The sequence below is a fragment of the Mustela erminea genome, chromosome 17, assembly GCF_009829155.1.
Source record: "Mustela erminea isolate mMusErm1 chromosome 17, mMusErm1.Pri, whole genome shotgun sequence".
NCBI classification, from domain to species: Eukaryota; Metazoa; Chordata; class Mammalia; order Carnivora; family Mustelidae; genus Mustela; species Mustela erminea.
Window position 1 is genome coordinate 37,400,479 of NC_045630.1, and position 16,402 is coordinate 37,416,880.

The 16,402-nt window shown below is 39.0% G+C and overlaps 1 protein-coding gene across 1 annotated transcript in view; it reads right to left on the reverse strand.

Annotated features, from left to right (window-relative positions):
* The window catches only part of CR2 (complement C3d receptor 2), a 34,916-nt gene extending 20,112 nt beyond the window's left edge, over positions 1-14,804 (reverse strand). The window contains 9 exon segments of the mRNA XM_032319251.1: positions 759-1,148; positions 2,326-2,411; positions 3,071-3,173; positions 3,256-3,432; positions 4,379-4,777; positions 5,351-5,436; positions 5,867-5,966; positions 7,256-7,435; positions 14,592-14,804. Of these exon segments, the coding sequence (XP_032175142.1) occupies positions 759-1,148; positions 2,326-2,411; positions 3,071-3,173; positions 3,256-3,432; positions 4,379-4,777; positions 5,351-5,436; positions 5,867-5,966; positions 7,256-7,435; positions 14,592-14,649 (1,579 nt within the window). The 5' untranslated portion in view covers positions 14,650-14,804.
* Between the last annotated feature and the right edge of the window lie 1,598 nt (positions 14,805-16,402).

A 16,402-nucleotide genomic window follows, 5' to 3' on the forward strand; every position in this document is an offset into this window, starting at 1 on the left:
TTTTATTACGAAAACAGCTAATTTTGTCAAGTATATATATTGCCTGGCATATATATACACATATATATACAAACATACACACATATATATATGTGTGTATATATATGCATGCCAGTCCCTGTAATTGAATAATTGAAATTCAGTTTTAGGTTTCAACAACAACATAAACCAAACCAAATGATAAGAAAATGGTTTTCTTTTGGGAAAATGAAAATGAGTGGCTCCTATTTTCAATGTTAATTGACCTGAAATGCTAGGACTTCCTAGGTGACTTGGACAATAGCGGACCACCTTACAAAATATTCATAGAGGCTGCAGATAACAGGGCATTGTTTCTGCCAGGATAGCCCAACAACTATTCAAACATGAGCTTTAAATCCATTGGGTGTATTTTGCTATTAGATCCCACATTTCTTCTCAATTTAGCAGTAACCCAGATATATAATTTAAAACCATCTGATTGCCACATCCCAAACAACTCCAACCCCCAACCCTGTGAGACTTATTCCATTCAATTATCAGGTATGTTCCATCACATTTTCCCATTATTTTTTATTCTACTGATGTTTGTTCAATGAACATTTACATCCTTCTAGGACTAAGTAAAAACAAGAAACCATAATTTTCACCTTTTCCCTCCTTTCCACTCCCACCATTCACATATCTACATTGTTCTTCCTTCAAAACAAAAACTTGATCTGCAAAGAAATGCAAGGTTCCAGCCTCCCCACTTAGCTTTATGTTTTGTTTTTACTTACCACTCTCACAGGTGGGTAGTGGTGTTGGCCCCCAGGTTTTATTTGCTTGGCACCAAACAGATTTGTTTCCTTTCATGGTGAAGTTGGTATTACAGGTAAATGTCACAGAATCACCATGTCTGTATGGTGGTCTAGATTTTTTATCTCTGTATCCTCCCGGTACTATGGGCTCAGAGCAGAAAGAATTTCTATTATACAATTCACATACAGGAGCAGCTTTATCCCAGATTCCTTTCACTTGGTCTTTACTTATACAAAAAAGGCTTCTTTCTCCAATGAGGCGGAAGGCACCTACACAAGAGTACCTTACCACAGTGTTAAGATATATGGGACCAGAAGAATAACTATTCCGACCATTTTTGATAGGAGGAGGAGGGCCACAAGAAATCCCTGAAAAGTAAACAAGGCAATATGTGGTCATACTAATTCTGACAATGAAAAGATTTAAATTTAGATGAAAGGTCCAAAAATAGGTCATGTCACTTTTTCAGAAACAGACTTAGAAATTTGTATGATTTATTTCTTACTCATAGTCTGTCCTTATCCCCAGCCTCTCAGGATCTCACCTCTCTCTCCCATCTGCAGCAAACAAATCAACTGGTCTCTAAACACCATGCTGACCAACAGTAACAATGAAACAGAATTTATCCAATAGTTTAGAGTCTCATCAATTTTTATAGTGAAACAAAAGGCAAAGAGCGCATAAGAAGAATCTTAATAGTATGTTAATCACATGTGGGGAAACACCATACACTAATGAAATTTGGTTTTAATAGACTTAGTTTTAAATCCCCACTGTCATTTAATAGCTGTGTGACTAGGCAAGTCTTACCCTCTCTAAGCCTCAATTTCTTTGTCCATAGTATAATCCAAGCTAGTTCATAAGGTTACAAGGAAAATCCAGTGAGATAAAAGTACTTGAAAATTACAAGAATGATAACTGGAACATGCTAACCATCCGATGCCTGTTTCAAACATACAACTGGGGCTACAAGTGGTGAGAATGCATTTTGTCTTACTACTGAAGATTCTGCAGCCTCTCTACCGATCTTTTGTTACCCTTTGATGTTGGACCCCTTTGAAAAAGCCCACAAGAAGTGATCAGAGGTTTTGGATAATGACATCATAGCCTTTATTTACTTGTCCTAATACACAGGAAGGATATTGCTACAGCTGTGTTGATGTATGCACATCTTTCCTGAATGAGTCTCAGAATAAAGGGAAAACTTCCAACATCCAGAACATCTGGTTGATTTCCAGTGAGCTCCACGAGTTGCTCATCAGTGGAGGAACTGGCATAAGAAGACACAGCCAAACCATTTCAGCACCTCAGTGCTACTCAGTTTCAGTAGGGAGAATGTTGAGAGCATTTATCTTTATATATATAGAATACTTGATATAATATGTAGTCAATTCAATGAATTGAGTTTTGGTCTGCATCCTAGATCATAGAGAAGACTGGCATACATCTATTCAAAGTACACATATGTATAAGATGTTATGCATGGGAATACACCAAAAATCAGAGGACAAGATCTGTACTTTATTATTTTTGTTTTCTACTCACGTTCACAGACAGGAAATGTATTATTCCAGAATACTCTCATTCCTTCTGAGACACACTGACTAGAAGATTGGCCACTTAATCGGTACCTTAAATAATAAGGGGTAGCAAATCATCACCAGAACAAATAAATTTTCAGCTGCATGGAATTAATCACTTCTCTCAAGTTTGCAGTATTAATGGCCTCTATTGATTTTTTGAATCATCTCTGGCTTAAGGAAAAAGTCAAAAGATTGTGAATCAGCTCAGCTATGTCATGACTTCAGACCAAGTTAAAAGAAACAAACAAACAAAAAATCCTAATGATAATATTATCTTTTTGAATTCTCCCTTTTCTCTTTGGTATCTAAATGTTAAAATACTCTTGACCATTTAGAAAGAAAAAAACCTCAGTTCCTACTGACAAAAACATCAAAGACCTTGTTACCTAAGATACACCACAAAGTACCCCCTCTTACTGAACCCTCATTTTTCTTCATAATAGGAGCCTTAATTTTTGACCCCCAATTTTGCTTTTTCATAGGACAAAAGGACAATTCCCAGCTCTCTCTGGCCATAAACAATACATACCGTTGGACAAAAATCAATAACATTTGCTTAATATTAGAATTATTAGTCATACAAGGTAAAGAAAATAAGAGGAAAAGTCATAAAGAGAAAAAAAATTAGCTATCTTTAAAGATCATTGTTTGCAGTGCTTAGCTATGAGTCGTAGGTCTCAGTTCAGGCCCTCTCCCCTCACACTCACCCCTTATCACAAACAAATGAAACCACTGCCCCAAGCTGGAGATTAGGAGGAGTCACCACATGGCCATTGAGAAGTTGGTTTGGAATGGCATCGCATGATTTTGCTAGGAAAAAAGAGACAAGGCTGGCACATGAGGAGTCAGGAAACAGTTGAGTTTCCTTAAGACGGAATAAAGTTTTAGGCACCTTCACATTCAGGGGCTGCATAGCTCCAGGCTCCCAAGGATGTACACTGGATAGGGTTAGTTCCAATGAGGGTATAGCCAGGGTCACAGCTGTAGGATACTTCCTGTCCAATTGGAAAGAATTCCTTATCCAAGATGTTATAACTACCATGGTTGATATGTGGAGGTGGTAGACACCCTGAGAAGAGAACAGGACCAGAGGTCTTTTATTTCTGAAATAAGAACTTTCTCTTCTACAACATAAGCCAAGTTGAGGTAGGCAGAGGTGGGATGAAAGTGGTTATGTCAACACTTCTAAGTGTAGGGCAGAGACTCCTTTGGCTGGGGTGGAGGTAAAATGGGACTAACATGTTACTTTTTTAGATATGATGAACCATGAAACTCTCTGCTTTCCCTATCTTGATCTATGCTGGGAAACATGACACCCACTCATCAATTTCCATTCCATTTAACTAAAAAAGGTCTTGGATATTCTCTCATTCATATTGTAGCCAAGGGAACCTAAATATTGTAATACATTTCACCATCAAAATGTACCTCTTTCTTCCTGCTGCCCCCAAACTAGATTGATAACATTTCTCGAGTCTTGTGGGAGGGCCTCCCAATGATGCCAGGTTTTTAGTAAGTCAGACATTTCTTAATAAGAGTAGGATAGAGAGGGAGAATGGGGAAATGACCCAGTCTTAATTCTAGCCTTATTCCATAAAGGCCACATTTTTCAATATGAGAATGTATAAGGTCTACAATATTTTTAATCAAATTCTGACATCAGCCAATTTCCAATAGGATTGAGAGTTATTTTATTCTTGTTTAAATAAAACTGAATCAAATATACATTTTGGGGGGGAAAAAACTCTCTTCATTGGTTCACTCTTTCTTTCTTTCTTTCAAACGTCTTCTAATTTGCCCTACATTAATGCAGATCTGGTACTGTCCCAGAATATAGTAAATCTCCTACTTCTTCAAAATTTAGTTATTACTTTCACAGTTTAGTTTAAAATTCTTTAATCAGCAGACCCAACTACCTATACTGTCTTTCTCCTTATCTTCTATTAAGTGCCATGCATCTATTTCTCTAAAAGTTTCCTTTTGTTTCTAGATCCTCAAATTTCAACACAACTCACCCTTAAAGCACTTTGGCAGTGGAGGATTCCATTTGCTGTTTGATTGGCACCATACTATGTGGCTGCCTTTCATGGTAAAGCCAGGCTTACACCTAAACATCACAGCATCATTTAAAGAAAATGAACGTCCAACTCCAGATTCCATAATTCCATTTTCAACTTCTGGAATTGGGCATTTGACTGGAAGAATACACTGAGGGGCAGGGCCACTCCAGATGCCAACTCGATTGTCTTTGCTGGTACAATATATTGACTTCTGACCCACAAGGTCAAACAGCTTTTTTCCATTTGGTCCAGTGTGGCACTTATAAGTCACCACCATTCCATAGAAAAAGTCCTCTCTACTGCTGCTGTAAAAGTCCCCATTGGAGATGGCTGGGGGTGGCCCACAAGGAATAGCTTTTGAGGGGTAGGTGGGAAAAAAGAGAAGGCATTTAAAGGTTATACCTTCTGGGAATTTTGTCTTCACTGTTGCAAACCAAACTTCAACTCAGCCAACAATTAACCCAGATTATTGAAATTCTGTATCCTCATCTTAAAGATGATTCTGAATAGGAAGTATCAAGGTAGAAAGATTCACGGACTGGCCTGATGAAAAGTCAAGAAACTATGATCTGATCACCATTCCTCCCACCCCTCACCCCAAAGTACAGAAAAACGGTTGTGGGAAACACCTAGGATGGCCAAACATTTTGGATAGAATAAAGATGCCAGTGTGTAATCTCATAACATATTTTAGATTTAAGCACTTATTCACTATGAAATAACTTATCATCAAAGAACAGTAGTCAAAGGAAAGTGTGGTGGGATTAAGAGATGCAGTAGAAGCGAAACCACAGCTCTGTGCCCAGAACGATCCAAACCAAGTATAACTCTCCTGGGTGCTCATTTTGATGTGTAGATGCCCAGTTTCCTTCTAGAAGGGGACAAGAGGAGGTACATAGGGTGCAATGAAGGAATCATCTTACTCACATTCACAAAAAGGCATGTCGTTATCCCAGGTTACAGTATTGTCTGAGATAATACATGTAGCAGATGAAACACCAAAAAGTCGATATCTAAAGACAAAGAGATGAGTGATAACCTCCCAGCGAGATGGATATTTTAGGAAAGCTTAGTTCTTTTTCTACTGAAATGGCAAAGGATAGAATATCATATATGGCAAGTAAAAAATAGAATATCATGTATGACAAGTAAGGACTCATACAAAAAGTTCAATAATCTAAAGCCAAATGAAATTTGGCTCCTGGTCAGGAAGGTTGGAGACTTAAAATCAGAAGAATAGCCCAAATTTCTTTCTCATTTATAGAAGTGGATAATCTTAAAGAGTTATCTCTAGATCAGATCAGGATGGTGATTCTGTTTTTGCTTATCTATTTTTGAGGGTGGGTGGCAATTACTTGGATTTCTTTTGAAGAACTGACAGTTTCTTGTTGAAACCACTGTTCTAATACTCATGTATTCTGGAGATGTCTCCTGCCAACTCACCCTTGATCACAAGAAAATGTAATTGTTGACCCAAGCATGACACCCGTGGGTATGAGGACAGAGCCATGGGGGAGTTCTCCAGGACTTGTACATGATTTACCTATAATGGAGAACAAAACAAAACAGAATTTGGGACTGGAATTTGGGGGATGTTCTGTGTTTTATATTAAAACCAACCTGATTGGACTTGCCAACTAGCCTACTTACACTTAATCAAAACCAATTTTGACATTTACAAAACTTCTATCTTCCAAAGGATCAATCAACTTCAGAACACTATTTGTTTAAAGCATACACTCTATTTCTGAGCATGGATGCAAACATTATTAGGGTCAATCATAGTTTACAATCTCTATTTCCCCTTTTTATAGTCTGTCAGTTGATGGCATCATTTACCAAGTCTGTGGCTTAAAAAAACCTCATTGTCATTACTTCCTTTCTATAACTAATCCTCTCCCCACCGCTCTTCATTCAAGTGGTAACCAAATTTTAGTGACTAGATTCCAGAAATCTCTCTCCAAATCAACTATTTAGTCATTGCTGAAATCTCTAATTGGATCATTGACTAACCAAATTTACCTTTCTAACTTTGGTCTCAGTTGGTCTAATACATCTTCTATACCACTGCACATAATATATTTCAGAAGCACAAACGTGACCACGCCTCTTCCTGCATTTAAAAATTTGCAGTGACTTAACCATTATTTATCAGAAGAAAAAATGCATGGCTCATTACAAATAAGCATCAGTCCACTTAATTAACTGCTATTCCCCACCACGCAACTTATACTCCAACCACACTGAATTACTATTTTTTCCAAAGATTCCCTGTTCTTTTGTACTTCTATGCTTTTGAATATGCTGTCTCCTCCACCCATAATGCCTAGATTTCCCTAATTCTCCAAGATGGCCTTTGTTATTTACTTCTCTATGGTCTCATAGAACTTTCTCTCTACAAATAAAAGAAATAACATCAGATACAGCATTTATTTAAAAGCCAGTCTTCACAGCGGGTCTAGGAGTTCCTCAAAGGCAGAGACTAACTAATTTTTGTGTATCCCCATCCCTATCACCTAGCCTAATGCTTAACACATAGCAGTTACTGAAAAATATTTCTTGAATTGCATGGATAAGAATGAAATGACACCAGTGTTCTTTGTATACTAACTTTTAATCTTACTCTCATACAGTATAGAGACCATAGAACGAATTTATGGATCTTAAAGTATTAACCAAAGTTCTTATGAATAAAAGAAACATGGAGAACCCAGGAGCCCCCTTAATTTAAGATGATTTACTAATTTGATGGTCTTTTATCTTGAACATGATAAATTAACTCATAGAGATATGCTGATAAACCCAAAGATGCCTTTTTTACAGATTACTCACGTTTACAGAAATCCTGAGCATCTGACCACTTGGAGGTCTTTAGGCAGGTGATAAAGAATGACCTCTTGATATACCCAGGAAGACATTCATATTCCCAAGACGTCCCAACAGCAAACTCAGACTGATCACTCTTAACTTTAGGCTTAGCAAAATGATACCTTGGCAGGGGCTTACACTGACCTAGAGACAAAGACCACAGGAATATCAAAACTAGGAGAGACTGAAACTTCTACTCTGCTGCTGTTTTGTCATTACCCTGACAACTTTGATCTTTAAAAAGTAAACCTAAAATGCAGCAGTATTTTCTGGGGCAAACAATGGATCTTGCAGTATGGGTGCATATACAGAGGTAGAAGTTCAGAAGTTCCAAGACTTTTTAGGACAGACTTAGAGGAAGAACTAGAGAAAATAATTTTTTATAAAATTCCATAAAGATTCTGGAGTTTTTCCATCTTCTTACAGGTTCATTACAAAAATCTAAAACCTTATAAATAAAAACCTTCCTGGGATAGCACAGGGAACTAGTACCTTAGAGACCCCTAAGCACAGCACATGTATGACCCTCTAAAGTTATTTTAATGAATTCACATTACTCTGTTAATCATTAAATCTTTTGGTCCTAGCAAGATGAAAATATTTTCATTATTCTTCATTATTTTATTCCATTAATCTAGTAGAATCATATGCTCCCTTAAGAGAGCATAGTAAATATTTCTGATGGGTACTAGATAAAAGGAACTAGTCGATTTGAGACAGTTCCCTATGATTAATAATATTATTATTACTATTAATGAATCATATTATACTAGGAGATGAGTAAGAAACTGTAACACCCATATATTTGAGGATGTACCTGGAAAAGTCATTTTTCTGGGCAAAGGGACCTTTGAATAGCAAATTTATAAATCTCTTTTTCAAACAAGTTTGAGACAGGTACAGGTGAGAGTCAAAGAATAAACATGAACTAAATGAACAACTGCAACACAGAGCTCCCAAGGTTGCAGCCAGACTCAGTCTTCCTGTGGCCTGACACTTCTGTTGGAGAAGTCATGGACAGGACCTAAGAATAGCCATCACTGTTGGGACCCAGGTATCACTGGTCTTCTTCTATTTCTCGCCTCAAGTCCTTTGGTTTTCTTCATTAACCACCGCAAACGTCTCCAAGTACATACCTGTACAGAACAGCAAGACTAAAGGGAAAGTAAAGGTTTGATCTCAAAGAAGACCAGTTTCATGACCCTGGCATTACTTGTGCCAATTCATCTTAGTTAAATTATTTAATCTATAATTACATAATGTGAATAAGGACAATACCAAGTACTTCTCCACAAGTAGGAAGACCAATTTAAATCTGTAATGGTGAGTAACAATGATGGGGACCAAGATGAAATGGAGAACCAAAAGCAGCAAGAGCAGAAGGGTACTTCATAATGTTATCTTCTGAGGTGACACAAGATGAGAATTATACTTTCTGGATGATAAATAATGGGAAAATCTTATCCCCAATAAGACTTGACACTCTCTCTTTGGGGGGACAATAGTTTTTATTTGTAATGAATTGTCAAAAATCCAGGTCACAAGAATTTCCAACAGTCGTGTTCTCTTCCATATCAGAGAAAAGGAGTTTAGTCCATGAGCCATTAAGAAATAAAGTTTTTCTTAAGGGTCACTGCACCCTCTTCACATCATTCTACAATCAAAAGAAAAAATTAGTGTAGATCCTGACTGTGTCTAAAATAGAACACAGTGGTAAGACATTAACATGTGCATTTTTCAAACCATGTTAAAAATTGATTAAGTAAAGCAGTTTCTGGAGAACCAGGATGTATTTAACTCTATTTGGGGTTCAAGAGGCTTTACTTGGAATGGCTCAGAAATCCATTTGAAATGAATAAAGAATATATAAGGTAATAAAAATAAAACAGAAAGGTCAAAAAGCAGATAGGAGAAAAATTATGATTGAGAATGAGAATTATAATCAAATGCCTTACCACTGGGTTTCCTGGCTATTTGATCATTTTTTCAAAGACAGTTACACATTTTAACCAAGGTACTGTCCCAAACATAGGAGTATGCTCTGACCATTAGAAACAATGTTTCTACCCTCACGGAATTTATATTCCTATAGTGGGAGACAGGGACAGATAAATACCAATAAATATTATGTAAAGGAGATAACCAGAGTGATGTGTCAAAATGTAATGCACCAAGGGTAGGGGGCAGGGAGACATAGGACTTCAGCTATTATGGTTGAGGAAAGCCTATGAAGAGGAGACATTTGAGTTGTGACTGAAGGACAGCCAATCAGGTACAGCACTGAATAAAACATTTTAGGCAGAAGCCTAACAGCAGGGATGGGTTTGCTATGCTTTAGGGATAGACAGAAAGCAAGTATGACTGGAATGTAGTGATCATACCAATGGAGTGGTGGGAGATCCCTCTTAGCAGGAGGGATCATATTAGATTTCTTAGGCCTCACTAAGAAGTCTAAGTGGAAAGGTCACATGGCCTGATTTACCTTTTAAAAAGAATAGTCTGGCAAGTGAGTGAAGAATGCTCTGGATTTTTTTTTTAGAAGTAGAAAGTGCACATCTGGAGACCATTATAACAGTTCAGACAAAAATGAGGCTTGGACCAAATGCAGACAGTGAGAAGTGGATGAGTTTGGAATACATTTTAGAAGCAGAAACTTGGGATGCCTGGATGGCTCAAGGGGTTAAAGCCTCTGCCTTCAGCTCAGGTTATGATCCTAGCATCCAGGGATCAAGCTCTGCATCTGGGATAGATCTCTGCATTGGGTTCTCTGCTCAGCAGGGAGCCTGCTTCCCCTTCTCTCTCTGCCTGCCTTCCTCTCTGCCTACTTGTGATCTCTGTCTGTCAAATACATAACTAAAAAAATCTTTAGAAGTAGAAACTTTTTGTTGTATTGGGGAGAGGGATAAGAAAATGGCAGGATTTAGTAACATCTTCTAAGTTACTTATGGTGACTTGAGCTACATTGCTGATGGTAATACCATGTCCTAAAGATGGGAAAGCACCATTTTGTGTGTGTGTGTGTGTGTTAAGGTGTGTGCAGAACTGGTTCCATGTTAGAGTTGGTATATTTAACACACTTATTGGGCCCCCACATGGACATGCATGAGGGCAGTTGGATGTACAAACTTTCCACTCAGTAGGGAGTTCAAGACTACAGATAATAAATGAGTCATCAACATATAAACAATATTTAAAACCATGAGATTGGATGAGATCTCTTAGGAAGAAGGTATGGAGAAAAGCAGAACAGGCCCAGGGCTGAGCGCCAACACCTTACAACATTTCAGATAGGGCAAAAGAGACCAAGAGTAATCAGAGAAATACAGAAAAAAAAAAAAAAAAAACCAGAGGGGAGTAGAAGTCAAATAACAGGAAGCCCTGTTTTGGATGATGAGAATGAAAATGGTGTTAAGAGAAAGGAAGTAATAAGCTTTTGTCAAAAGACTGAGAAGATAAGGAGAGAAAAAATGACCATTGGATATGCCAGCATGAAGGTCAGTAGTAACCTTGCTGATAGTAGCTTTAGGAGAATGTGGGGGAGAGAAGCCTGTCTGAGGTGGGTAAAGGAGATAAAGAAATGTGAGCAAGCAGTGGATGAGAAGTTTTGAGAAGAGGGATGACAAGGAAGAGAAGGGGTCATGAGAAGTCCCTGACCTGGTCCCATGAAGGATACACTGGAGCATATTTAACTGCTGGTAGGGATGATCCAAGAGAGAGGTACAAATGGGTGACAGAAAATGGGATGTTTGCAGAAGTCAAGTCCTTGCACAGGCAAGACAGGATGGAATGCAACCATAATTCAGAAGGAGGAGTTGACTGTTGTTGGGAGGAAATATATTGTTACAGAACCCCTCATTATGTGCTAGTGTTGAGGGATTCATCAGGCAAGAAGTCAGATAAAGACCTTGCTCTCATGAACTTGTATTCCAATGAGAGAACAAACAACAAAGTAAAAAAATGAACAAGAAGGTCTCATATGAGGACAGGTTCTCTGTGGAAAGTAGAACACGGTTGTGTGATAGAGTGTGGCCAAGGTTCAGACTACTTCCGATGAATCAGAGAAGGGTGGGCAGGGGAGGTGAGACCTGAAAGTTAAGGAGACAGGCAAGAGACGGTATGTAGGAAGTGCACTTCAATAAACGGAAACCGTAGTCTAAACAAATATGAACAGCAAGAAGACCAGTGTGGCTGGGGCAGAGGGAGTAAGGGGAGAGAACAGAAAATTTCAGAGAGAGACAGAGACCTGTAGTCAAGGTTAAAAAGCTAATCACATCTAATGTGATGGAAAGCCGTTGGCAGGTTTTAAGCAGGGGAGAGAGGATCTGATCTCAGATGAAGGTAGATAACTAGTAAATAAGGGAATTCCTATTTAATGATTTTGTTTACTTAGGGTAGGATGACATCAGTCTAGGCAAGAGTGAAATTTAAGAATGCAGGAAATTGGAATTGGTTTATGCAAATAAACAAAAGGAGAAAAGTGGGAAAACTCTCTAAGAAGAAAATTTGCTTCCTATATGACTTTGTTCATAGCTGTGTACCCTATAGACAGTTGCTTCAGAATCTTCCAGATTACTTGTTAAACTCAGTTTCCCGGGCCACACCCCAAAGGAGGGAATCTCTGAAGCATGAGACAGAACCCAGGAACTTGGTGCTTTTTAAAAAGCATCTCAATTTCTCAAAAAATTAAAAATAGAACCACCACATAATCCAGCAATTCCACCTCTGGGAATATATTGAAAGGAAATGAAAACATTAACTCAAAAAGAGATCTGTACCCACATGTTCTTTGCAGCATCATTTACAGGACATGGAAACCACTTTAGTGTTCATCAGTGGAGGAAAGGATAAAGAAGTTGTGGTATGTATGTATATATATAATAGAATATTATTCAGCCATTAAAAATGACAACATAGATACACCTTGAATTCACTATGATAAGTGAAATATGTCACACAGAAAGACAAATATTGTACAATCTCACCCATATGTGGTATCTAAAAACAAACAACAACCAAACAAACCGAACACCCAGAACCACACCAAATTCATAAAGAAAGAGATCAGTTTGTGACTGCTGGAGGTGTGATGGTGGGAAGGCAAATTGTAGGAAGGTGATCAAAAGGTACAAATTTCTAGTTATAAGATAAATGAGCACAAGGAGATGATGTTCACCATGAAGACTAGAGCAAATACTGCTGCATGATATGGAGGGAAATTAAGAGAATAGATTCGAAGGATTCTCACTACAAGGAGAATTTTTTCTTTTCCTTTTATTGCATCTAAATGAGATGACGCACCCCACTCCTGGGGTGACCATTTCACCATATATGTAAATGAAACCATCACGGGTATATACCTTAAACTTACACAGCAATATGTCGATTATTCCTCAATAAAACTAGAAAAATAAATACATTTTGTAAAAGGTACTTCAAGAGCTAGTTAAGCATCCTTCAAGTCGGGAACTGGCCCAGAGTCCAGGGATAGTCTAGGGAGGGTATATAATAGAAGCAATAGTCAGGAGGGGTGTGTGGGCAAAGCATGAGCAAAGGACCATGGGGGATAGTCAGGCAAGAAGATGAACAGTGTATTCATGATTAGAAACAGTGGAGAGTTGAGGGGGGGCATATTTAGATGGGATCCAACCACAAAAAGCTTGAAAGGCTGAAGACTTAGTTTTTTCTTTTTTTTAAATCCCACAGGCAATAGGAAGTAAAGGAGTAGTATAATGAAAAAGTATATATTAAACTTTGGTCTTCACCATTGGCAAGTTGAAGGCTGGTATCAAGAGTGACACAGGTAAAACAATCTGAGGGGTTTGAAGTGGTGGGGGGGTGGGAGGTTGGGGTACCAGGTGGTGGGTATTATAGAGGGCACGGATTGCATGGAGCACTGGGTGTGGTGAAAAAATAATGAATACTGTTTTTCTGAAAATAAATAAATTGAAAAAATTTTTAAAAAAGAGTAAAAGAGTGACACAGGTAATCATAATACTTACAATTAGAATATTGGTATAAGAATGCTAAGACAAATGACAGAAGCTATGTGACAGCTAATGTGCTGGAACAGTTGACAGGTAGACCTGATCGTTAAGTGTCTGGAGTTCAGTGACCAGAGGACAGCTCACACTGGTACTGAGAGGGAGTGAAGAACTGGGCAAGGCTGGTGAAGAACCTGATTTTTAATTGATAATATCCAGTAGGAACGTAATACTGATGAGAAGCCAGGTCTGGAACTGTGCCATGCAGATGGGTTAGGGAAAGTTGTGAACATAACGCTTTTTCAAAGGAAGTTAACACATAGGAGAGAGAAAGAAAGTTGCTAGTCTGGGGAAATGTTCAACTAATAGGACCAAGAGAAATTTGGATGCAGGGAGCAGACAATTTGCTTCTATTGCTTCTATTAAATGCCAGCTGCAGAAAAATGGGTCTCTACCAGTCTTAGGACTGATACTTAGTGGTCACAAGTAACACCCAACTTTCATTTGCCTAATTTCATGTCATATTCAAGGCAGCTCAGGAAGGTGGTAGTGCAGTTTACCACTAGCTTCATTTTACAGAAGAAGAAACTGAGGGTCAGGGAGCTATAAGACTTGCCAAAAGTCACCCAGTTATTGAGGTCTGCAGAGACCTTAACTAGGAATTCGCTGTATTCTGGAGATAATGAGAAAGTCAGATCCACATGTAGCCAAGAGACTCTAATCTTAACAAACTACTATATTTCTGTAAAATTAAGTCACTTGGGGGGTAGGGTGGGGTGTTAATAAAGCTAGCTTTGTGCGCACACCTGCAGGTTGAATGAGACCTTCTGGAGCCCTTACCATTAAAGGAATAAGTAATACGAAGATGACTGTAGTTTTGATTCACATTACCAACTTTTCTCAATAGCTGCAGGTGTTTCTCATTTAGAATGTCTTTACCAGCAACACATCAAAGTTCAGAAACCATGAAAACCCCGCGTCGGAATCAGACATTATTCTTACTGGGGAAGTCAGCGGGAGGTCTTTCACACATCACGGGTAGGTTCTGGTTACTTGGCCAGCGTTAGCGCTTACAGACCTCAGGCAGAGAGCGATGAGCATCTGCTGGGTCCCGGGAGACGAGAGCCCATGCAGAGCAGAGAGAGTGGCCCCAACCCCAGAAGGCGCACCAGGAGATCCTGGGGGTCCCCCAAAGCGAGCGGAAGGCTGTCAAGCATCCAGCACTGATCGGACATTCTCGCTTATTCACTCTGCTTTGCACCGCCGCAGAGAGGCCGTCCCTGCCCCAGACGTGTCCCTACCCGCCCCTCCCAGCTCACCGAGAACCCCTGGTGCGATGACAGCCAGGAAAACGCAGAGCAGGCCCGCAGCGCCCATGCCCCGGCGGGAGCCCCAGCGGCAGGATGCGTTGCGAGACACTCGAGCCTCGGACAGCTCCGGGAGAGGAGGGCTGAAGCAGGAGACCGCTGAAAGCTAGGGCACGGGGGCCCTTAAATAGAGTTTGTCACCACGTGCTAGCTTTGCGCGCACACCTGCAGGTTGCCTGGAGCAGGACGCCAGCGCGTGTTAGATCCGCCCGGCCCCGGGCTCTGGGGTGCCGGCGGGAGGGGGCGAAGGGGCCAGGGGCAGGGGGGCGGAGCGACTGTGACCCGGTCTTTGGCTCTGGCTCTAGCCCTCAGCGCTGTGGCTTTCCAACGTTTTCTTTTCTTTTCTTTTCTTTTCTTTTTTTTCAACGGAACAATATCCTGCATCCACTTTTGTCTCTCTGGAGAAATGAAACAAGTTTCGCAAAATAGTACTCACTCTTGCTAATCTATAATGCCCTCTCCTATTGTTCTATTCTATTCTGTGCTATGCCATGCCATGCCATGCCATGCCATGCCATTCCAAAATTCTGGTTTGAATTCAATAAATTCATTTCAAAAGCTATTAAAGCTTCAAGTCCTCCGTTTAAAGAAACAGTTTACTTAGAAAGGAAATTTATAAATAGCAGCCACGTCTCCTCTTATGCCCTTTTTATTTTGAGGCAATTTCTACAGAATATTTCGAGAATGGTGCAAAGAATTCCCATATATCCATCATCCAGATTACCCAATGTTAACATTTCACTGTATTTCTTTTATCATTCTCTCTCTCTTTACATAGACAGAGATAGATAGCTATAGGTATAATTACCTATATAGAGAGAGATCTAGATATATACACATATACATATATATGATTATATAATTATAATTACATAATTATTACTTTGAGACTGAGATAAGTAAAATAGAGGCATAATACTCCTCTAAATTCTTGGTACATTTCTTAAAAACAAGGACATTCTCTTGCATAACTACAGTACAATGAACAAAAACAGGAAACATTGAAATATTATCTAAGTGACAGGTTATATTCACATATTTCAAATTATCTCAATAATTTTTATTATTGCAATCTCTCTCTCACCCTTTCATTTTTCTGGTCCAGGATCATTCAAGGATCACACACTACATTTGATTATTATGTCTTTTCTTCCTCATTTACCTGGAAAAGATCCTGGTCTTTTTTATGTTTTTCATGACCTTGACATTTTTGAAGAGTACGCAGCAAGTATTTTTATAGAATGACTTTTAAATTAGTTATCTCTTGCATAGTAACAAATTACCCTAAACTTATTGATTTAAAGCAAGAATAAGTATTTATTATCTCACACAGTTTCTGTGTGTCAGGAACTCAAGAGCAGCTTAGCTAGGGGGTTCTGGCTTGGGCTTTCTTGAGGTTGCATTTCAAACATCAGCCAGAAGTGCAGTTATCTGAAGGCTAGATTGGAACTGGAGGATCTCCACCCAAGAGGGCTCAGTCATGGCTATTGGCTGCAGCCCTCATAGCCCCAAAATGTAGACCTCATCATAAGACTATTTGAGTCTCCTGGTGACATGGCAGCTGGCATTTCCCAGAAAAAGAGAGAAAGGCAGAAGCCACAATGTCTTTAATAATCGATTCCCCGAAGTCACACTATGTTATTTTTACAATATCCTATTGGATACTGTGATGGTTAATTTTAATGTGTCAACTTGACTGGGCTGTAGGATGCTCAGATATATAGTCAAACACTATTCTGAATCTTTCTATAAGGATGTTTTTG